Source organism: Melopsittacus undulatus, chromosome 3 (assembly GCF_012275295.1).
Source record: "Melopsittacus undulatus isolate bMelUnd1 chromosome 3, bMelUnd1.mat.Z, whole genome shotgun sequence".
Lineage (NCBI taxonomy): Eukaryota > Metazoa > Chordata > Aves > Psittaciformes > Psittaculidae > Melopsittacus > Melopsittacus undulatus.
In genome coordinates, this window is record NC_047529.1 from 81,539,764 (window position 1) to 81,564,941 (window position 25,178).

The 25,178-nt window shown below is 39.2% G+C and overlaps 1 protein-coding gene across 3 annotated transcripts in view; it reads right to left on the minus strand.

Moving 5' to 3' along the window:
• The window catches only part of GRM1 (glutamate metabotropic receptor 1), a 173,097-nt gene that overhangs the window by 57,026 nt on the left and 90,893 nt on the right, over nt 1-25,178 (minus strand). For all 3 annotated transcript variants that reach the window (XM_005150096.4, XM_005150098.3, XM_005150099.2), the window contains exon 3: nt 7,403-7,638. In XM_005150096.4, the coding sequence (XP_005150153.2) occupies nt 7,403-7,638 (236 nt within the window). The remainder of the gene's footprint in view (nt 1-7,402; nt 7,639-25,178) is intronic.

The window sequence follows — 25,178 nt, forward strand, 5'->3', positions numbered from 1 at the left end:
GGAGCCTTGCAGGTGTTGAGATTAAAGTAATGCTCTTAGAAAAGCACCTATGAGCAGTTCTAATACTGCAGAATGAGCCTTAATAATGTCTGCTGGATGTAATTTGTCCAACTTGCACATAACCTGAAACTTTCTGATAACCACTCAGATCAACTCTCACTAGAAACACATTCACCCTTTCAACAAAGTGTAGGAAAAAAACCAAGGTCACATCCTGGAGTGCTTTGTCCACTGATGAGAAAATGAGGGACGCATGTTATCTGATACAAACCCATCAACAAAATTAAGATAGGTCTTGAGAAAAAAAAACAACCTTGAGTAAGTGAAACTCTGAACTGCATTACTGATGGACTGGATGTGGTCTGAAAGATGTATTATCCAAGTACAAAACTGTCTAAGGGTGGGGACAGGCCACTCATCAAACCTCTGTCATCCTAAAAAGTACGGTCAAGGAGAACTTCACATACAAACACAGGAAAACAAACATCATGAGAGGCATGAGAAGACACTCTGTAGATCTTCTAAAAAGATATTATTATCCCATTATTATCCCAGAAAAAAAAAAACCAACCTCACCAAGACTGTAAGGACTCTACATCTGGATGAGATAAAACCTGTTACTTTTTTATGAGTAGATGGCAATGGTGACAACCACTTAAGGGTGCTTTTCAGAGAAAGAGTAACTAGAGGCAAAAGGGTCAAGCTGGCTCCAGAAACATTTGTTGAAATGATTTGATTTAGTAACTTGGCTATAATGTCCCACCAGCATAACTGTACTACTCCTGTACTTGAACTGGCATTCTTGTAACACTGCACTGCTCTTTGTATGTGCTGCTGTGTGGGTCTCTGATACCTAAAACACTGCTTCACCATGCTCATCTCTTTCAAATTATGACTATACGAAGCAAAGTGAATAATTAAAGGTCTTTACAGTGACAATACAATCTATATTCCCTGCATTTTTTGTCTCAAGAGGTATGACACTGAATTATGCATACCAAAGCATAAATGCCTTTTCTGTAATGTTTAGTCTTCCTCACAAGCTCTTTTCTGCTACCATTACTATGTTCTACCCATGATTTGACAAGCTGTGAAGATATATGCTGGAGATCCAGGGTGCAATGAAAGCTTATGTCTAAGCAAGTTTGCTGATCCAGGAAGAAGATGGGAAAATATACAACTTCTTAGAACCAAATTTGACACAAGAATATGGTGGCCATACAGATCCTTGGCAGGAATGAAGACAAGCAGCATCCTGGTTTGTATTGGTAGCATAGCCAGTGACTGGGGCATGTAATTACCTCCCTGCTACCACCACCATTTACTTTGCACTCATCAGGCTGCATCTAGACTATTGCAGAAAGACACTAATAAGCTAGAGCATATTCATCAGAGGGCCATAAAAATGATGCAGAGCTGTAGTCTTTGCCCTTTGGGGACAGGTTGAAGGACTGGGGCTTATTCAACCCGGAGAAGAGATGGATGCAAGGGAACCTTACAACAGTCCCTCATACCTGTGGGGTGGTTATTGAGAAAAGAGAGACAGGTTCTTCATGATGAAGCATGGTGGGAGTATAAGAGACAACAGGCATAACTTGAAAAAAGAGAGGTTCAAACTGGATACGGGGCAAAACTTTTTCACATTCAAGCAGTGGAGCAGGCTGCCCAGAGAAGATGTACCATCTTTGTTCTCAGAGGTTTTCAAGGCCGCAGTGAATAAATCCCTGAGCAACCTGGTCTGAACTCACAGCTTACCCTGCTCTGAGCAGGGGTTTGGGCTGCAGTCTCTCTGAGCTCCCTTCTGACTGAGTGATTCTGGGACACTGGCTGCACTCAGACTGATCATTTGTAGTTCTTTTAAATCAAGACAGGAATTAGCAGATAAACCAATCATTATGGCATGACCAAGGCATGAGTAAGCAACCTACAGGGAACTTGGACCTACTCTGGAAAAAACCCAAACAACTACATTTCTTGTTGTCCAACACAAATACATTCACTGATAAATAATCCTCCTCAAAGATCAACTGAATCAATGCTTGAATCATGAATTGCCCTGTTTTCTTCACTTTGCTCTGCTGAAAAATGTCTGGGCTGATTGCCTGCCAATGTATTTTGTTGTCCCAGCAGATGAACTGCTGTGACCATAATCTGATGTTTGCATCAGTTCCATAACCAATTCCATAATTGTCTCTCGTGGTGCAGAGAAGCGCTCATCAAATGTCATTTACACAAACGACAACCATTGTATTATCTGCCACAAGGTGAATAAGGCATTCTGTAAAACAGTAGTTAGACAAGTGTTTACTCTGAATTCTATACCATTTCTGCAAGAGCGAGACTGGCATTTAATTCTGGCCTGTGTGGGCTCAGCAAGTCCAGTGGAGAAATATTTGTCACTGTAGTTTTGTGGGGAGAAAATCACTTCCATTCAGGCTATTTCTGTTTGATCAGGAAAGAGAAAACATCTTACAGAACTATTGGAAGGGTATCTGAACTGTGTATGCCTGACATGCAGTCTATCACCAGTCTGCCACTTGCTGTCAGGGTACAATCTCCATACAATTTCTAAAATGCGGGAAAGGCTGAATTGTCTGATGAACAGAAACAAGCTGTGACTATTGCTTGGGCTGTGTGCTAAGGGAACTTATTGCCAGATCCACCCTGATTTAGGTAGCTTCTTAGTATCTCCAGTTCAGAAACAGCTTTTTTTTTTTTTCTGCTGTTCATGCTAAAACAGTCTGATCTGCCCTGACTTTCCATCCGAAGGGCATAAAGAATGGTGTGAAATCACAATGAGTCAGGGGTCCATGCAGAGTTGCAGGACATGCTTAGTTTTCTAAAGAATGTAGCTTCTATATGGAAAACACTGAAAGTACCATAGCGGCATGGACAGTTTATGAACTGCACTGGAAATGGTCTGGGCCTGCTAGATATCAAGGAAACTACAGGTGAATGATCATGGACCAGCATCTCTTTTCTCCTGTGGTGTGTTGACCTTGGCTGGCTGGCAGGTGGCCACTGAGCTATTCTCTCATTCCCCCTCCTCAGAAGGACAAGGCAGAAAAAATAAACTTAAAACCTCATGGGTCAAGATAAAGGGGGATCTAATAAAGAAAAGCAAAGTCCATGCATGGAAAAAAAAGAAGACAAAAAGTTTCTCTGCCTCCATCAGCAGGTGATGTCCAGATCCTTCCTGGGAAGTTGGGGATCAGTATGTGGTAGTTTCTTTGGAAGACAAATGCCCTAATAATCAATGCTCCCTTCTGGCCCCGTCCTGTCTCTTAGCTTTCCTGGTACAGCATGACGTTAAATGGTATGGGAACTCTGGTCAGTTTGGGTGAGCTGTGCTAGCTATGACCCCTCACAGCCTCTTGCCCACTCCCAACCTACTGGCCTTTGACAGGGGAGAAGGGGAATAAGAAGTAGAAAGAGCCTCCATCATGTACAAGCACTGATCAGCTGTGGCCAAAACACTGGTGTGTTATCAACACCTTTCTAGCTGTAAATGCAAAGCACAGCACTATGAGAACTGCTATAGAGAAAGTTAACTCCATCCCAGCCAGATTCAGTACATCTACATACAAGAAAGGTTCTAAATTAGAGGCTTTGGCTACAACATTAGCAAGGGATTAGTCAAAACCAGCTCCCAGCTCATTTGGCTGCCACCCAAGTGTGAAAGGTAAGTTTTAATTTTTACAAGCAGGGATAATCCAACAGAGCAGTTACTGCTGCTCTTGATGACTATCTTCTTTTCCCAAGAATTTGTGCTACTACCACATAGATATGGGTCATCCAGATAAACTACTCTGAAAACATGGAAAATTGTTAGACATCCCCCAGACTTCACAAAGTAGAATGCTTTTGGACTTGCATCCTTCCAGTAGTACTTAATTCGGATAGAATCTTTTCCCCCTGCAAAATACACATGTACATTCAGAGCTCAGCAGAACATGAACATTCCTGAAGGACAACATCAGTCTTCTCAGGAAATTATTCATAAGGAATCCTTATTCATAAGGAAATTGAAGCAGTAGTTCTTGTTATCAGAGAAGGGAGATTTCTAGGAACAGGCTTTCCCTTGCTTCATAGAGAGTCTGCAATCCCAAGCTAGTGCTGACTCAACAGGAACAAGGTGTGAGAAATTGCAAATGCAGCAGCTATAATTTCTTGAGGAGAAATCCTTGCCTATCCATGAATGCTAAAAATTGAACTTTACATTCCAGTGGCAATTCTGAATAAATCACTCAATAAAGCGATTATGCTGTATATGAGCAAATTATACTGGGCAGACAGCAATTGAAGATTCTCAAATACAGACTTTGTGATTAAACTCCTTTTCAAAATGGATAAGCCAAAGTATTCTGAATCTTTTAAAATTGAGGTAGTTGGAGAACAACACTTCCTTTTCTTTTGTTTCTGGATGCTCCTAGGCAACTACTGCTGAGTAAATACAAACACACAATGCTCCTTCAAATATCACAACTATTTTTGTCCTTGTGTTTTCTTTTCATTAGATAGTTTCCTGAGATGCTGACTCTAAAGACATGGAAGATGAAGTTGAGCAGTCTGCTGACTTTGAAAATTATGGGTCTGCTTTGTTCTCACTAAGGACTACCAGTGCACTTCTGGAATACAGAACAGATCAGGCCCCAGAGATGGTGACTGCACATGCTAATAAAGTGCATGAATTCCTGAGACCACAGAGGACTCAGCTTTTTCCATAATGCAGGACCCTGTGTACCTTGTTACAGGAATATTGATGGAATACTGTGAGGTAAGAGTGAAAGCTCTTAGATATAAGGTGCTTGATACCAGTATTGAATACAGATAATTTTCCTGGGGTGATGCAGTAGTAGGAGAAGTACTTAAATCTGTAGTACTGCAAAGAAGTCAGAACTTTGTCTACTGGCACTTTTAATGGATTTCAAATATTAGTGCTTATTATTTATTGAGCAGCATGGATTCTTTCCTTCAAGTTTGTGCATGGAGATAACTTTGTAAAAGAGGGAAGAGGTAATTCAGACTCCTTTTTGCGGAGAGTTTATAAAAAGGTCTGCTTCCAAACTTGTGAGAGGTAAAGGCAGCGGTTTCTTGGCACTGTCTACTTTAACTTCTTGGAGAGAAAGGCTCCACCAGCAAGCCTTGAAGCTGTTAGCATTTGAAATTACATTCTTAACCTTGCAGAAAGGTCAGATAAAAACATGTGCAGAAACTTCTGGTGATGCCAGACAGTCACCAGTCAGTTTTGTGCAGGTAAAGAAAAATTAATACAGTATTTTCTTGCCCCCAGACTTGCTGGGGACATCTAGGTCTCTTGATTCTGTAGATACACCATTACTGGGAATAGATACTTTCTGGTGCTTCTGTTTGGTGGTTTGAGATGTTTATGAACTTCTTCATTGTGTGTCATAAGCCTGAGGGTTATCAGTGATTCACTACCAAATTTAAGAGCTGATTGGTTCTCAGCAAAGCCTAAGAAGTATTGCACATTTTGAGGCTTCATGCAAAAACTTACAGCTTTTTAGGGGAAGAAAAGACATCTGGGTGATTGAATTGTGACCATTTACTATCAGAGTCTACCAATGTAGACAAAAGGGCTTGTATTCCACTAGTATTATCAGAATGTAGTAGTTCCTGTCTCTAATACCTGAAACTGTAAGAAGCACAGAACATCATGGCAGGAATGTAATAGTACCTCTGCAGCACCCTTTCCAGTGTCCAGTGGCTTCAACCCTGGGATGCCCTGAATCACTCTGGGGTTTTGGTTTAGTATGGTATGCTTGCTTGCTTTTCTCCATAAAATGGCCCTCACTAATTTTCTTCCATGAATTTGTTTAACTGTTTTTTGGCTCAAGTACAATTTTAGAGTCTACAGCAAACACTATCTGAAAACTCATACACACACTCAGTGCAGAAGTGCTCCATCTTGACCATTTTGGACTTGCCAGCTGGTATTTCCTTTGATGCAGCAGATGAAGAATGACTATGCTCATTCAGACTAAAGTTTTTAGTTTCATAACTGAACAGAGGCTGTGTAACAAACTAGCAGAGTTTACAACAGCTGCAGAGTCCTCTGAAGGAGACCTTTTTAGAGAGTATCAGTATGAAATTTATGTAAATGGAATGAACAAAGCAATGTAATTTAAAGTTTCTTTTCTTAAGAAAGCAGGCTATGCATTTGCACTGTGCATCAGTCATTCAACCTCTCCTTAGTAATCTTTGTCCTTGATTGCTTATATTAACTCCTTTGTCTAAGCTGAAGCAGTCTCAAAGCCAATTAAATCTATACACCATAAATCAATATTTTGACAGAGTCCAAAGGTAATGACTCCTTTTAGTAAAAAATATCAGTATAACCTCAACATTGATTTTGCCCATCTGTCTTGCTGTTAGCCACACAGCACCCACATGGGCCAGCCTGTCTGTCCATCAGCACATCAAGCGAGTTTTGAGTCAGTGACTGTGTCTCACCTGTTAATAAGATAACTGGGGGAAAACAAAAGGTAGTGTGTAAGCTGTTGTTAAATGTTGCTAATGGAGAAAACAAGAGTTAGAAACACTATTAAAGTTCAGCTCAGGTGCACATGAAAACCAACTGAGATTATTGCTATTGGACAGAAGCGGTGGAGATGTAAAGAATAGGACAGAAAGCCAGGGGAAGCCAGGCTTTGTTAGTTTTCTTTCTAATGCAGTAACTTCCTTACTATCAGAGTGCACCTTTTTGACTAGAAACATTTGCAAACTACAAATAAAATATATGAAAAAATTATTCAGCAAGTGTTTTACAAAAATCTCACCCAATTTACTAATAAATTACTGAAATATTTTAGTTTATTTTCTCAGATTCTACAATGGAAGAAAACTTGTCTATGCACAGTTACACTTCTTTTGCTATAAGGTGAGATCTACTTCTATCTGTAAGACAGCATGGTTTTTAGGTTAATGCTATATAGTGGAAATATACTATAGGCTTATTATTCAGCTATTCAGAAAAGCTGACTTCAGAAAAAAATAGCTTAAATTTGCTTCTAACTTTTGTTACAATTTAATGGTTTCTTATGTTTTTAAAGCCATATTACAAAACCGGACACTCTTGTCAGCCTCAGCATAGGCCTAAAACATGAAAAGGGAACAAGTCACTCTGTCACAGAGCGGAACTAAACTGAGAAAAGGCTGTGAAACCAGAGCCAGACATCCTCCTGCCAGAGCTGGGATTTATATCTGTAGAATTTGGGGTTGGCACTTTTCACTGGTGATTTATATATTAAAAAAAAAAAAAAGAAAAGAAAAAACAACCCAAAACAAACCCACCAATAAAAAAAAAAAAAAACTTGTAGCAAAACAAACAACAACTTTTTGCCAGAACAGAGATTCAAAGAGGAAACAGTTGACAAGTTACCAGTGCAGTTCTTCTGGAAGTTGGGATTCTCCAGTGGGTGCCCTGGGATGCGGCACTGAAATCTGTGCTGCCAGAACTCAGGAAACCAGGGGTTGCGGGTGTTGGTGTCCAGGCGCAGCTTCAGATAGTAGTCGTCAAATGACAAGACCTCTGGAGACTGCAGTTTGATAGTGATGCCTCCATTTGCTTCAGGTTCATAACCTTCAATGACTTCATCTCTGTCTGCCCAACCGTCACTGAAAAGAGGCAAAAAAACAATTATTACACAAAGACAGGAAGCTTGTTTTGAAAATGCAACCAGCCAAAGGCAGGCCAACACCCTCAGAAGCAAGTAATTTAGAGGAAATCTAAAGGTATATCTAAAAGTCAGGCAGAGAGGGAAAGAAGAAAGCGCAGTAATGAAGACCTGTAATGACCAGTCTGACTGATTTTATACACAATCCTCATTAAATCATCCAGAATGATGAGGACTTATCCTTTTCTCTCTGGAAAAGGGTTTTGGGCATAGCTTCTGTTGTGTTGTCTTTGTGACTGAAAGGATTCTGCCTTATTTAGGCTGTCTTGTAAGGAGTGGAAATGGAAAGAATTAATATTAATGGAAAGGAAATTATGGAATGAGCCAGGATCCTGAATGTTTTGCAGAAGAGATATCAGCATGCATGGATCATACTGCTAGAAGAGTAATTCAGATCAAACATAAAGTGAGAAATACACTGTGTTGGGAGAGAATGGAATAGGGATACGCAATAAGGTTGACTAAACTGAAAAGAAAACCACGTTATTCACACACGGCATAGGAAGCGTGTTAACACACACAGGTCTTTTTTCTATTTTTTTTAACAAATAATGCTTTTCTAATTCTTTTTCGTCATCTAAGAGATACTTTTAAAAACCTGAAGGTAAAACTCTTTCATGACAACATTAGTTTGTAGAAATCCTATTTTAACAAGTTCAAAGTGCATTTGGCTTAGCATCTGAATTTTAGTTTAGTATTTTTAACAAAAAGTCCATTGATTTAGTGTCAGTCTCCAGTTCTTATTAGCGTCCCCCAAGAGCACTGCTAATTTAAGTGCAAATAGAAGTTGGCTATTGCTTAATTTTAACATGCTAGACATGTCATGGGAGAAATAGATTATTCTGGCACTTCAGATCTAGCTCCATCCACTCAGAATCACATCAGTGGTACTGCTGCAGTGAAAAGCAGACAGATAAAGCAGTTGTAGCGGCAAAGAGCTCAAGGAGAAAAATGTGACAGAGCACTAAGAGAGAAATCTCTGATTCACCCAAAAGAGGTTTGCATTCTGAATTTCAGACAGACTAAAAAAAGCCTCTTACACAGAAGAGTAGTGGGGTGTAGGACATAGCAGCTGAAGGCATTTGTGAGACACTCAGCAGGTGCCTGGGACTCCACATGGAAAACAGACAAGATTGAAGTAGCAAGCTCTGTCTTGGAAGTAGCAAGTCCTAGTCAAATAGGTGTGACTATGCATTGGGCACATGTGAGTCTTTGGTCCCTAGCCACCAGACTGAACAGTTGCATGATTTAGCTGACAGTTATATAAACTGTTGAATCTGTGCTGTAGGCACCTAGAAGAAAACAGCAGGTCTCCATGGAAATCCTATGTACTGAGTGTTTTCCATATGAGACTCATAACCCAGGCCTCTATTACAGGAAGTTATCTAAGACATGAGACATCAGCAGATCCCTTTCAACCTGGGCCCAGGGACTAACAAAGCTATACTTCAGAGTGGCATTACATGGAACCTTTGAGACAGGATTTCTTCTTTGTTTTCACCGTTGCCAAGGCCTTGCAGTAGAACTGCCCAGAATTTATAGGCTTACAAATCACTAACCAGTATCTTCATATAACCAAGCAGCACAAGATACACATGTATGCATGTTGCATCTCACAGGTGGCATGACAGCAGAGAGCAGGGCTTGGCACAGAGGGTAGGTCAAAAGGAGGGAGGCAATGATGGCCGGAGTCCCATTGTGGAACAGGGGTGGCCATGATGTGGTATTCCAAACTGACTCACTCCATGAGGCTGTATCTGCTGAGTTACTTCTTCCTACAGATGTCAATGGAGGCTTACCCAGCTCCTGCTTTTGTACCTGTATAGCCCAGATGATAACCACGTAGCCTCAGCACAACAGATGCACTTGAACTGCAACACGCGTGCACAGAATTCAAAGGTACAACTTGTCCATCCCTGCTCCCTGCCCCAACAGACTTGAGTTTTGGAGAGAGAAAAAAGCCACAGCTCATCCTCTCTGCATCCTCCCACTCATCAGTTGCCCACATACTAGTAAGATGTTCTGTGAACCCTGACTGCCTCATGACAGACCATACACTAGACAACCATACAAAAGTAAAACCATGAGAATAAAATTTCTGGTTTTCACATAATTCAAGCCATAAACTAGCATAAGAGAAAAAGACATCATATTTATTTCTTCTTATTTGGGAAAAACTGAGCAAGAGGTCATTCTAACAGCGTAAGTAATTGAGTCTTAATTGCATGATTACTTCATTATTTGTCATAATGTTTATGGCTTACAAACTGTATACTCAAGCAGAAATATTAGTGAGTTAAAAAAATAAGTAGATCAGGCCACTTTTTGCAAGACTTTCTAGAAAGGCACTAGTTTCTTTACCACTTAAATTCCTACCAGCCAAATATTTGAGTGAATTATTTCCCACCCTCTGTAAGCTTGGCTTGGAAAATTGCCACATTCAACTCTGAAGGCAAAGCACAGCAGGTCTGCAAAGGCAAGGGAAAGTATATTTCAAGTTCTCTGAGAGCAGCTGATAGAAAAGTTCCCTTAAATTGGAACACAGATTCTCACCTAATGTTTCTTTGTCCCTTTCTGGCACCAAATGCTTTTTGTTCTCTCTTCAACTTCTTCAAATTGTTAAATATATCTGATACATGAAATCTGTTTTGACTACATAGAAATGCAAAGAAAAGGCACTGGAATCAGAGAAAAAGTTCATATGTGTTGAAGTTCATATGGGAGCTTCACTTTCAGTAAAGTCAAGGAAGCAAACAGGAATCCTCTGGTCTCATAGGGGAAACCTGCCACCTTGGCAGCTGCAGGGTGGCTGTACTGAAAGCTGGACCTAAATTCTTGTTATAATCTCTGCCTATATTCCTTTTTCCTGTTTATATACGAAAGAAGGGATGTCTGTGAGCTGTACATCCTTAGTGCCATACGGATAAATGGATAGCGTTTCAGAAGACAATGTTATAAAAAAAAAAGTCACATTTTTAATGCAGGGCAACAGCACAGTACTGCAGTCCAGATGACAGTGTGCATGTCAGTAACAGAATCACAAGACCGATAGCTTCTTAAATGGAAAAAATTAAAACTCATTTTAAGAAGGCAGTGCATAATATTCTTTTGTTGTCAGAACTGAGTACTTTCCACCTACTTTCCTTGTTTTATTCTGCAGATTTGCAATAGCACTACATGTAGCATTTCTTGCAAAACTGCCTTTCGGAGTGCCTTTCCTGCAGATTTCAGGAGGTGGCTGAAAATTATCACCCAATATGCCCTCCCTGATGAGTGTCTGCTGTAGGTTTTGTGTGACTGGCCTTGAAACGTGCCAGGTATCTTGTGCAGCAGCTGATCTGAAGCTCTGTGAGGGGGCTTAAAGTATGAAGACAGCAACAGTGAGGGAGGGAAAAGCATGTGGGTGTCAAACCAACAACCACTCTGTTCGCGCTTAGGAGAGAAATAACTGCTTTTGTTATGCTTCTGTAGTGTTTGTCACAATCAAAACGGTCAATGATATTCCGCAAGCTACTCTCAGTACAAGTCCCAGTCTGGTGGCTGACATTCATGATGCCAAATCCAAATTTCAGCATTCAATCACAAACAAAAATCAGGCAGAAAAAGAGAAAGCCCAGAGCTACCCCATTGAGCGTCAGAACTCCTATTGCCCATTACATAGGCAAAGTTGGAAGAAAAAACCAAACCAGCCAACATACTTTTTCCTTAACCAGTTCACTATTCTGTTAAAGTGTGACAATGGACACCTCTGAATTGTGGCTCACATATCGTAGCCTCCCTATGTTTCCTGACCCACAGTCACATATGTTCTTGTGACCGGAAACACCAGGAGAAATGTAAAAGATCTCAAATTTCCTCTTTTCCAAACATGAACACTGTCAGCTGCTTTTCACAACAGCTGATGAGACAACCAGGAATCAGGCTTTCTATTTTCATCTGCTCAGGTCTTAACTCTTAAACTGTGCAACAGGAGCTCTGCTCTGTTTCCCAGTACAGCATACAGAGAATTAACATTCCAAATGCTTTTTCAAAATAGGTAAACAAACATTAAAAAGTACACATGGTATTGTTCATGAGGACTACTTGCCCTGTGATTACTGTGGGAGGTAGCATCCTTCCACAAGTAAAATAAATGAAACATGTTTGTCAGTCATGGACACTGGCGATTTGGTCCCTGCACCCCGTAAGGTTTGATCTGATCACACACTCCTCTGTGTGGAGGGCTGCATCATTGGCAGCATTGTCACATCGCTTTGCATTAAGTGAGGTAATGTTTTCTTAATAAGCTTGCATTCATGATAAGACATTTTCTGCTGTATTGGCAAAGTAATGAAATATAGAAAAGAAATTAAGATCAAAAAGCCCTTTATAAATCCTATATATTCTATGCAATAATGTATATATATTCTATGCAATAACTCTTCTGCCTATAGCAGATACTCTTGTCATTGTAAAACCAAATAGATCAATCATATTAAAATAATTTCCATCTGTTTCTTTTTTTTGGATAGGTTCTGTTCCTGTGCTAGTAGGTATTTTTTTCCACTTTGAAAAGAGTTACATATAGCCATACTGAATGCTGCTTTACCATTGCTCTCAAGGCTGCCAGCTGGCCTGCTGTTATGCTAAATTTCTGTTAGACTTAAATATGAGGACAGCACAACTCAAAGAATTCAAAATTCAATAATGTGCTATGCCATTTTGTTATATATGTCAATACCTCTACTTTTAATGGCAATTATTATATGCTGGATTATATAAATAAAGGGTTGGACACTTTAGTTGGAAAGTACTTTGTGCAAAACCATCTTGCTGCATGGTGCTCAGCCACTGCTTATTTAGAAGCTCAGACACTGGTTATTTAGAGGCATTTCTAAATGTTACAAAACCCTAAATAGTGATAAATGCGGTTTAAATATTTATTATTTGTTTCTGATAAATGGCAGTGCTGTGGATTTCCAGAGCTGGTCAGACCTGGAAGCCTGCAATGTTTTCTCTTTTTATACAAGTCTTTTCTGACAGCACCCCACTGGAATATCCAGCACAGTCTCTCCTGCCTGCGAGCAGGAGTTGCATGACTGTGATGGTCCCCTGCCTGCTCTTCTGGCAGAATGGACAGAAACCCAGAGCTCACCATAAGGCCAACCCAGAAAGTATCACTGTGACAGGCAAAATAATTTCATAGGCAGCTCCACCAAAAAAAATCAGTGTTGATACTTCATAAGAGCACATGTGGCAGAACCAGGCCTGGAGTAATACACAACAGTACTGTAGCTGGCTGCTCAGCTGCTCTCTTCTGGGAGTACACTTTTAAAACAACTACTTTATCAGCTTGGCATACTGGAAATAAAACCACATAGCTAGCTTGTTGTAAAGGAGGATGGACCTATTCTCTGGCAACAAGAAGCTCTACCAAAAACATTCAGCGTCTGTATAATACATGTCTCAAGCAACAGATACCATGTAAAGAAGATTGAAACTGTCCAGTATCCACAAGTCAGCACATGGCAAAGTGACTTTCATGTTTAGACCTGTGCATTATCAGTCAATCACAACAGTCACTAGTGTCAGCTGCAAGGTGCCAGTCATTACTGTTATTGATCATTATTTCAAATATGTGAAACAAAAAGCCATTTTCACACTTAGCTAGTTCACCAGTACTACATGTTTGCATTGACGGGCAGGAGAGTTTTGCCATGAATTCCTAAAAAGCACAGCTTTACTTTTACATGTTTTCTTAATAAGCTTGCATTTATGATAAGACATTTTCTGCTGTATCTTAAGACAAGTCCCATGGCTACAGATAAGCCTGTATCTCACTGCTAGCAAGACCAGGCTGAAAGGATTTACACTGTCATGATATAACCTGAGACTTGCTGTGCACTGACCAACCTCCTTAAAACCAGAAGAATCAAATTCACTAGATTTTCTTAGCTGAAAGAAAAAATGAGGGCCCAGTAGTTTGCTTCTGTGGACATGGATGGAGGTAGGCAGGAGTCATCACCTTCTCGAGCTGTCTGTCTTTTGCAGCAGGCACCACAAAGTACTGTGGGACTTTTACCTGTTCCATTTCCACACAAGACTGAGCTGGGCCGTTGAGTTCCGGCCTCTAGATTTGTCCTAGTTGTATGCTTTCATAGGTCAGTCCTGACAAATCAGCTGAGAGCAGCATGGGAATATCAGCTCTGTACACTGGAAACAGGAGGAGAAAATCACTAAAGCTCCTTCGGGGGGGGGGGTGGGGGGGGGGGGGGGGGGGGGGGGGGGGAATGGAGGGAATGGAAAGTAAAAGACAGAAGATTGCTGCCTTAACAATCTCCCACACACACAAGAGAAGGAATAAGAGAAGCATTTGGTGCCAGACTGTGCAGTTACTGATTTTAGACTTACAAATCACACAGTGCTACTATGCCACTGTGGGTTATAATCCTGCCATTGGATTGAAAAGCATGTCAACCCTGGTCAGGGCTTGGGCTTGACATCACTAGAGAGCATCAGTGTGATTCAGGAAGAGACAGTATGATTTATCAGCCAACCCAGCTCCCTTTGAGACAGCTACATGTACCCATCACATTTTCAACTCTAAGGTCCTACAGGAGGTGTTATTTTCTGGGACAAATTGGAAGATCAAGTTTAAAATAATTCCTAAGGCCACTTTCTACAAGCACTTTGTCATATCCCTTTGTAAATGTTCTGTTCTTGACAGATTCTCTTTCATAACTGTGCATATGCAATTTTTTGCTTCCCATCCATGACTACTGAAGGAACACAGTCACAGTAGTACATTAGTTCTTACATTTTACACAAGCACAAATAGTTGCTGAGGGCTTCCAAATTTTATTTAGTGAATCAGTGGATTTTTTTTGAATGAGTGACATTGTGAAGAACCTAAGTTGACAAATGATAGGTCATTATGTTTTAAATGATTATCATTCACTTTTGTGTGAATTTTCAGACTTTTTGCACCATTCATTTAAAAAATGTAGATTATAACCTCACAGACCATGATGGATTGTATTTTGCAAATATGTATTTAGAAAGGTTTTAATTATCGTATGTGGTGCATATATTTGCATGCAATTTACGTAATGTAATTTAACTGCCTATCATACAGGCGTTATCTTGGGGAGTCTTTACTGTGAAGATTCTTGACACATTTGGCATGTGCAGCTTTTTGTCAATGCAGTTGCCGCTTTTATGCAGGAAAGGTTTTACCATTCTCAAGGGTGCACAATGGTGCATATCTTGGATAATCAGCAACCATACATATATTCCCTAAAGCAGCAGCTGATTTTTCAAAGGTTGTACACATGCTTTCACCCAGGAATAACAAGTGGATTGAATCCTTGTTCCGCATATTTGAAATTCACGTGAGACATCATGAAAGCTCAGTATCTTTTCCAAATGAAACCACATGTGTAGGGACAAGGAGAGCATCTGATTTTAAACAAACACTAACAAATAGGAAGCCTTAATCTTATCATTGTGCTTCATTTAAGGTGATCCTGGGCTCCAGTATGTGTAGCCAAATCCAAGATTTTTGACATCTTATTAATACACCCATATCTGAAAATAGAAAGGTTTATCTTTGCTTCTCTGTGTGAGTTCCTGGGGACTTTTTTATCCCTTGCTGCTTCTGTGCTGCAAAATAAGTGCAAGAAGACTCTACTGAAGAATGAACACATATAGTAAGAGGCAATTCCTGCCATGGAGAACTCAACTGCAGTCCCTTTTCAGAGAGGATAGTTAGAAAGAAATATTCTTGTTAAGACTTCTATTTTGCATGATAGTTTCACTGAGCTCTTCTCTGTGGAGCCAGACAAAGGCATAAAGGGGAATAAAGAGCTTCCTACCTCTACCCCAGCCAACAGCAAACTACTCGAGTCTTGGGGTTGTACCTGAAGGACTGGAAAGATACCATGTAGAGAGGAAACAGGCTGGAAATAGGTGGAAAGGTACAGGTATAAATAATAGGAAAGAGAACAGGTAAATACATGTCCCTCTCTGCTCCATGCCACTCTAGCAGAACTTGCTGGATGCTTGGATTTGAATTTGTTGCACTTCCTGAAAGATTAATTTATAGATGTCTTCCTTAACCACAAGTAGAAAAAGAGACAGCACATTTCCTTTCTCCTCTCCTTGCTTTGTTTGTTGTGGTGCTGAGGAACAGGAAAAGAGAGAAATACCTTAGAATCACATTTCCATATAATCAGTGTGCTGAGCTCAAAAACACTTGGATTCAAGCCTTTAGATTTCTCCAAGATGCTGTCTTTCATAGAATAGTCCACAATTTTCCTTCAGTGGCTTATATTCTTCTGCAATTCCCTCAAGCCATTCCTTGATATGGAATGGCTCCATATCGAGTCATGATAATGCTTACGAGAAATATACACAGAATTTATGGGCCTTTTCTCAAGGGAAATCATATTTCAAGTATGTGGATCTAATGAGGATGTCCTAAATCTTACAACAGGTTGCTATTACTGGTTAGTATATATCCTATTTCCACACCTGTACAAGGTTTCTGGAATTCCGTTTCCATGTTTATGATTGAAAACTGAACTTTCACACACATATGTATGTAGGAAATGCTTATTTTTGTTTTGATAACCCTTCAATGAAACCATGTTTGCACAGGAACTAGTAGCCATAGGTAAGAGCTATCCATTCTGTATCAAAGCATACTAATATGGGTTTCAAAACATCAGATCAAATAAAATGGATAAAAAAGGTGAAACATGATTAAACTCATGATAAAATAACAAATCCTGTGAAGCTATTAATCAAAGTTAACATATAGTAGAAGAATATTTCCATAAGCAGCCGGTTTTGTTTCTACCAAAGCAATTTTAAATTTGGCCATATCTGCCATTCTTTCTTTTTCACTTTCTGTGTTAATTGAACATTCAGATTGCTATGAATTTTTATGAATACGATAATTTTCACTCAAATATTCTTTTGGGTTTTTTTCACATTTTTAATTATGTATTGATACGGAAAATATCCAATTCATACTATGCTAAGTGAGTCACCCAAGCACCTAAACTTTTCCAGTGAGAGAATCAAGTTATACTTTTAAGACTTTCATAGAATAAGTAAAGCTAAATCACTTGGAGTACTGTGTGCAGTTCTGGTGTCCTCAACATAAAAAGGACATGGTACTGTTAGAACAAGTCCAGAGGAGGGCCACGAGGATGATCAGGGGACTGGAGCACCTCCCATATGAAGACAGGCTGAGAAAGTTGGGGCTGTTCAACCTGGAGAAGGCTGCATGGAGACCTCATAGCAGCCTTCCAGTATCTGAAGGGGGCCTACAGGGATGCTGGGGAGGGACTATTCATTAGGGACTGTAGTGATAGGACAAGGGGTAACAGGTTGAAACTTAAACAGCAGGGGTTTAGACTGGATATAAGGAAGAAATTCTTTACTGTGAGAGTGGTGAGGTACTGGAATGGGTTGCCCAGGGAGGTAGTGAATGCTCCATCCCTGGTGGTGTTCAAGACCAGGTTGGATGAAGCCTTGAGTGATATGGTTTAGTGTGAGGTGTCCCTGCCCATGGCAGGGGGGTTGGAACTAGATGATCTTGAGGTCCTTTCCAATCCTAACTATTCTATGATTCTATGATTCTATGATTAGACTTCAGTAATCTAATAACACAGCATTGCATTGTGTCTGTAATGAACAGTTAATGAACCACTTGCAAAACAAGAAGCCAATGAATAAACTGAATAATGGAATCACCTGAAAATTAAGCAATCTTTTGACAGTTACTGAAAATTAAAATGTCATGCCTAGAATATTTTAATAATCCACTTTCTTCAGGTAATAATATTGTACTTGACCTACAGAAACAAATATAGACAATCTTAAAAATACATATAGGTATTATTAATTTACATTTCTGCACTTAATGCTGTCTTGAAGTTATAAAAGTTCATCCATGCAGCCACACAGGTATGAAAAAAAAAACCCTCTAAGTACAATCAGCTCCTTGTCTAAACCAAACTTAGTTCAACATCTTCCAGCTTGAAGAGCTGACTTAAGTCACAGCAGAAGCACTCCTGTTTTCAGCTTTTTTGAGTGATTTTTAAGATCTCTTAAATAGAGACAGGAAGTGATGTTTTCTTAATGTTTCTGTTTCACAAATACAATTACTATAGTCACCACAAACATGTAATACATATGAATGCAGAAGAGAGAACAACCCTTCTGACAACAAACTGGTCCAATTGCCATTTCCTGATAAACAAAAAGAAAAGGAAATTCTAAGTCATGAAGAAATTGACAAGTCCCTTGGCTTGGATTCAGCTGTAACAGTTCTTTTTCTCCTTCTTACTAGCTAGTGCAGTGCTGTGTTTTCGACTTTAGTTTGAGACAATGCTGATAACACGCCAATGTTTTAGCTGTTGCTAAGTAATGCTTACTCTGATCAAGAACCTTCCAGTATTTCATGCTGTGCCAGTGAGAAGGGGCACAAGCAGCCGGGAGGAAGCAGAGACAGGACACCTGACCCAAACTAGCCAAAGGTGTATTCCATACCACAGCACATCATGCGCTGTATATAAACTGGGGGAGTGTCCCAGAAGGCCCAGATCGCTGCTCAGGTCAGGCTGGGTATCAGTCAGCAGGTGGTGAGCAAGTGTTTCCACAGTTTGTGCAATTTAAATTCCCAGAAAACCTATTCAGAATAACAGAAAATGTTCATGCAAGATAAATTTACTGCTCTGTACTTCAGTAACAACATGAAGTCATTCAAAATCCACCTTAGCTTTGTATCTTCACAGTACAAAGTGACTTGAATTCTCAGACTGGTCCTACAGACTCACCACAGTTTTGCATCCCAGAAAGACAGGACACCAGGTTCTACTTAGCAGGTGTTACTGAAACCCCAATAATTCAGCTTTTTAGTGGCAATTCTTTTGGGGCATGCATCTGAAACAGGCACTACTGTCCCAGCATTACAGAAAGACAGCAGTTTCCAGCATTGCAAGAATGTCTCTGATAAAGAGTAACCTAATTTATTTTCCCAAGCTGAAAAGAAAAAGAAATATTTTTTTTTCTGTTTAAAAAAAAAGGATTTTGGAACCTAAAGCGCACCTGAGCTCCAACATCCTAAAATTATGGAGAACAATAAAACAAGGTGGAAATAGTATTAGTGATTGGTTTTTCTCTTCGAAATACTGGGACTCACTACTGCATAATGGAAAGTTTATGCCGAAAAATTGTTGTTCATTTCAAACTTCACATTTACATAGAAATACAGCCAGAATTCTTCTAATTTCCCCCTCTTTATGTGGGCTTGTCAGAAGCTTATACTCCTCTTAATAATCTCCCTCAGCATATTTTTATATTGTAATTTATTTACATGCAAAACAAATTTGAATCTTTCTTTTTGCTCCCTAGCATTTTACATCCTTGACATTATTTGTCTATTTGTTCATTTCTGCATTTGATTTCTTTCTCCTGTATCAGCAGCTATATTTGCAATGTCCTTCAATGCTTTCTAGATGTCTGTGCATCTCATCTTCATTTCTGTTGAGACATTTAAACAGCAGCTAGTTTAGTCATTTTACACTTGTTATTCTCTATCTTTATTCATGAGTTTACTTCCTTCCTGCTATTTATTTTTTCTCATTGTAATTGTATAAGCCTTTTCGATTTCTCTTAACACACCAGCTCTCTCCTATGTGTGCTGTAATTTCCTTTCTTTGCACATTGTTCTTGCTTGGCTTACTGTCATATCCTTTCACTTGGCAGAAAACAAGAACGTTCAAATAGCCAGCTGAACAACACATACTCTTCATTATGCACAGCACCTTATTGATATACATTTCTTATATATATTCTGAAATAATTGCTCTTGTAATTTATACTGCAAGCTCCCAGGAGATTAAAAAAAAAAAAAAAACAAAACAAAACCAAAAACAAACTTCCCTTTGGAATTTCAGTATTTAATTTGAAATAATGAAAATCAGAATTAGTGCCTCTAATACATATTTGATTAATCTTCAGACATATATATATATTTCTTAATACTCGAGGGGATGGGAATCCTGAACATACAGTAATTGTAGGAGCATTGCATGCTTTAAGTTAAATAAGTTTGTAAATACCTCCTTGGTTTTGAGAGGAATTAGCAATTTTTTGTTGTTATTTCTACATATTTTTATATGTTTCAGTCTGTATTTCTATGCATCTGTATCTATCAAAAAAGAAAACTGGTTACATATTTAGTGCAGTAATTTCTTTCAGAAGAGCCCCTGTGCTCCCCAGCTACATGGAGATCTCACTGCTCACCCCAGCTCTGCTCCTGTTAGCTCCCTCAGCACTTGCCCCAAACTTGGCAGGAAAAGTCCAATGAGTGCCAGTATACATACCGCCATGCCTCCCCTCTGTTCAAATAGATTTGCTCTTGGATGGGCGATGGGAAGAGGAACTGCTGGACATTACTTGTGGCAGTGTTTCTTCAATATACAACATGCCACAACTGAAGCTGCAGATTTTAATATCCTGCTCAGCTCTTATCCTTGTCAACTCAAAATATACACTAAATTGTTACCATGCATGGAGAGTGGTCTTAGTTCTTGAAATTGAAAAGAGAAAAGCTGAGATGACAAAATCAATAAGACATGAGAATATGGAAGTATATGTAATCTTAAGAAACCAAGTGAAGAATACAGATCAGTGTTACTTGTGGCATCATGAAAAATACCAGGCAGGTGTCCAAAAAGAGTGGAAAGCTGTACCGGGCAGTGTCAGGGTGATTAAATGTCAAAAAAACACACAGTCTTCATAAGAGATCAGTGATAAAAATATCACCTCGTGAAGGCTGAAAATACCAGAATAACCTTACAGGAATAAGTGTCCCACTTTTCTGAATGTGACCTATAGGATGAATTACAAAATCTTAGCATAGAAATCTGAAGATTAGAAAGACAGCATGTAGCTATAAGTGAGTATGTACTGGACTAAGGAACTTAAAATATATGACTGAGGAAAGTCACAGAATAAGTTCTAATCCATTTAATAAGCTTTAGATGTGAAAGGACACCAGCAACAGGTAGATGCCTATAACGTGACACTGTATGTAAAGATAGATGACATAAACATAGCAAATTAAGAGATAGTAACTCTCTGCCAGGATTTTTGTTCCCTTATGACATAGAATTCAAAGACAGTTTGGCCCACTTGAAAAGATCCTAAAATCTTTATAAAAGTTGTAGCCATATGTAAAAGGGAACAGATAATAAACATAAAATGAAAAGCCTGTTAGTACATTAAAACCAAATTTTTTCATTTCATAAATTGATAGAATAATTTCATAGCTGTATTTCAAGACATACAGTAATTGTAAAAGCACAGATATGCATATTTTTTCTTCTCCTAGTTTTTTATTCTCCTCTAGAGTGAGGTGACCTAGTCAGCTTAATACTCAGCCCCATTTCCTCCTTCAGATGAAACTTCCAAAGCCTGTGGAGTTTGTACCTGAAAGATCTTGCCTAATCCACTTCTGCTGCTTTTCACTGTCTCAGAGGTGTTTATGTTCCTATCATAAAACCAAAACAGTTTCCTGGAGGCTGGCAAGAGTTTGGAAAGACTCAGAAAATTCCTAAGTATTGTGTTAAGGAAGCAGAGCCTCACACTTTTTACCTGAAGACAACAGATTATAACCAACTGATGACTAAATCTGGAATTAAGGAATTTAAACCACAGTTATATTATGTCTTCTCAGCAGAAATTCTAAGGGAAGGAACATGAAGCGTATTACTATGTGTAATGATCTACTGTGCCCTGCCCAGACCTAGAAAGCGTTACACTAGGTTATGCAGTACTGCATATGTATGTACTCAATCTGAAATGTGAAATTGAATAAAAAGCATGCTTGGGAAGAAAGGCTTCCTGACAAACATTAAAACAGTCTGGAATAAGTACTGAATGTGTGCATGTTACCATTTATGTATGCTGAGCTAAATGAATTTAAAACCGATAGAGCACCCACACAAGTTTTTTCCAAGATGCTGGGACACCATATGATTATTCATTTATTCTTCTTTATTAAATGGAACTAAATTCCCAGAAAGCAAATGTGTGAAATGGTGCTAGAGACAGCCTTAGTGTTCCTTCCACCCCCCCTCCCTTCCTTTATTCCAGGATACACTCTCACACCAGACCCTTTTCTGAAAAGCTGTAGTAACCACTTCACTGAGTGACGAAGGGAATCACTATGAGTGTCAAGACTGTACTAATCCATAGTCAAGGATAAAGCCTAGTCTGACAGCCCCAAGGACCAAGCAGAGCATAGCTGATATATAGAATCATAGAATAGAATAGTTAGGGTTGGAAAGGACTTTAAGATCATCTAGTTCCAATCCCTTTGCCATGGCCAGGGACACCTCACACTAAACCATATCACCCAAGTCTTCATCCAAACTGGCCTTGAACACTGCCAGGGATGGAGCATTCACAACTTCCCTGGTCTGCCCATTCCAGTACCTCACCACCCTCACAGTAAAGAATTTCTTCCTTATATCCAGTCTAAACTTCCCCTGTTTAAGTTTCAACCCGTTACCCCTTGTCCTGTCACTATAGTCCCTAATGAATAGTCCCTCCCCAGCATCCTTATAACCCCCCTTCAGATACTGGAAGGCTGCTATGAGGTCTCCACGCAGCCTTGTCTTCTCCAGGCTGAACAGCCCCAACTTTCTCAGCCTGTCTTCATATGGGAGGTGCTCCAGTCCCCTGATCATCCTCGTGGCCCTCCTCTGGACTTGTTCCAACAGTTCCATGACCTTTTTATGTTGAGGACACCAGAACTGCACACAATACTCCAAGCGAGGTCTCATGAGAGCAGAGTAGAGGGGCAGGATCACCTCCTTTGACCTGCTGGTCACGCTTCTTTTGATATGTAGCAGTTCACCAAAATTTCTGGTACCTATATAATAAAAAAACCCAACTACTGTGAAAAATAAAACCAGCTGAATTTGAAGATTCCGTTGTACAAGTATTTATTTAGATTAAAATCTTCCATAATGTGTAATATAATATAGAAAATTATGTAAAAATTGTCATCTGGGTCTCAAAGTTTTATCAGAGGAAACTATCTTTCAACAACCTATTCCTACAAGTTTGATTGCAAGTACAGCAAAGTAAGTGCTCTTCTCAGGCATGTCCAGATTATAAACAGAATTGCAGACATGCAAATAAAGCATCAGTTAAAATTTACATTTCCAACTTGAAAAGGACAAAAATGTGTAACAGACATTTAAGCTGAACTATTTTACCAACCCCTACTCAAAAATCAATAGTAAATATATCTCGTAATTGCTGGCTTAGAGAAAAAGAAGTTATTTCAGGGGGAAAAAAAAACAAACAAAAAAGAAAGCCAACCAAACAAACAAAAAAAACCCCAAAAACAACATAGAGCAAACATCCACAGGTCTAAGCTGACAAAATCCAGTCAGCCATGAGGCACAACTATTAAAGGCCTGTTTCTAGTATTAATAAGCTTTTAAGGTCAATATGAGGTTTCATATGAAGCCAAGGTAAAAATTTTTTTAAACACTGCTAATGTGTTAAGACAGTCAAGATTTTCAGATACTATCACTTGGTCTAATCAGGGTTTTGTGAATAACATGATCATAAAGACCCCATAAAGACAAAACTGCCTGGATTTGACCTTTAAAAAACCCAGAGGTGTTAGCTGACTCAGAGTGTAATTTTTAACCACCAGGGAACTCATTTGCAGCTGTTCTTATCACAGAGCATAGTAAACCAGAACTGGTAGATCCAAAGTTAGCAAAATATGCTTGAACTAATTATATGTGAAGAGGAAATCATGCATAGAAGGAAACGGTAGAGCAAAAGACTCACATATATTTAAGATGTGAGTAATGTTATTTCTGTTTTAATTTTATAAAAATTCAGAATGTCCACAGCTTAACAATGAAAGCTCACCATACAAATGCATCATAATAAAATCTTGATGTGACAACACTACAGAAATTGTGACATTATTGTTATTTTCAATGCTGTATAGCTGAATCTGATAACATACAGAAGCAAAGAAGGATATACCAAAACACAACTTTCCTGGCAAGCTGCAAAGTAAAGCAGGGATCTCAGAACCTGAGATGCATCCAACTTATTTCAAGCCCATGAAACACAAAGGATGCAAATAAACCATAATAACATTTGACTATAAAAATAATAGTCTACAGCCATATCAAAAAAATGCCACCTACAAGTAGTGGAAAACAAGTAATTTTCCATCACATTAAGTACTGAGAGAAAGCAGAATCCAAACAAAAACATGTATTTCCAATTTACTGAAAAACAGAAAGAAACCAACCCATCCTTTGATGCTCTTTTTTGCCTTTGATGGTCATTTCAACAAGGGTTTATGAAAAGTGTCTTCCCTGTTTAGCATGCTTGCCTGGGTATGTGTGCCTAGGGATTTCATGCAATGTGGTGTGTGTATAGATAACACTACGTATGATCACAGCTAACTAGCAGAATATAAAAGTATAATGACTTCTGCTGAATTTGTCAAGCTGGAATCACAGTGAAGTTCTTGTGATTACACACTTTAAAGGGCTTCCTGTCTGCATCTCCAAAGAGTTTCACCAGATCACATGTGCATCAGTATTAGGATTAGGAGCCAAGTTTGACTTAACCCTTTGCTTTTTATTCAGGACCATTTCTGACATTTCTCTCCTAAAGGCCAAGTTCATTTTCTCTCTGAAACAGATGCCAGTAATCTTCCCAGTCAACAAGGTCTCATTTTGAGCAGCCTGAAATGAAAAACCTGGCAAATTGTCTGGATATGGAAATTGAACAAAAATTAACAAATAAACCAACCAAACCATCCAGACTTAACATGAAAAACACCTACTAAATTGGCCATCATTGAAGAATACAGATTTTTTGAGATATCTCATACTTTCTAATCCCACTGGTAACAGCTTCCAGCAAATCCTTTCACTCAGATAGTACATGCCAAACACTTACTAAAACTTGGGCTGACATCTCTGTTTATCACTAAAATTTCCTGTAACTTCTCCTAGGATAAGATTTTGCCTACAAGAATTTGTAACTTGGAAAAATACCTGTGTGGATGAAAATTCTCATTGCCTGCTGTTTACCTCCAGCTCTTTTTTCATGTTTTTAAATATCATCCAGATCAGTTCTGTAATTTCTACTATAACAGCTGCAGAAGATAGGCTCCCCTTTGTAGAAATTCTCTGATGATCTTCTGTTTGCCAGCTCTATCTTGAAATTTGTGAGGGCGTACAAAATTTTTACTAGACAGTTGTCTGAAAATCTGCCTGTAGTTGATGCTTATGAAGTCTTTCAAGTAGGCAAGGACCACAGAAGGCTTGTCCAAACCCCTGCTTGAAACAGTCAGCTCTGTCATCAGACCAGGCTGAGGCCAAGTGCTGGAATTAGGGTTAGAGTCAGGAGATCAAAAGGAGACCTCTTTGG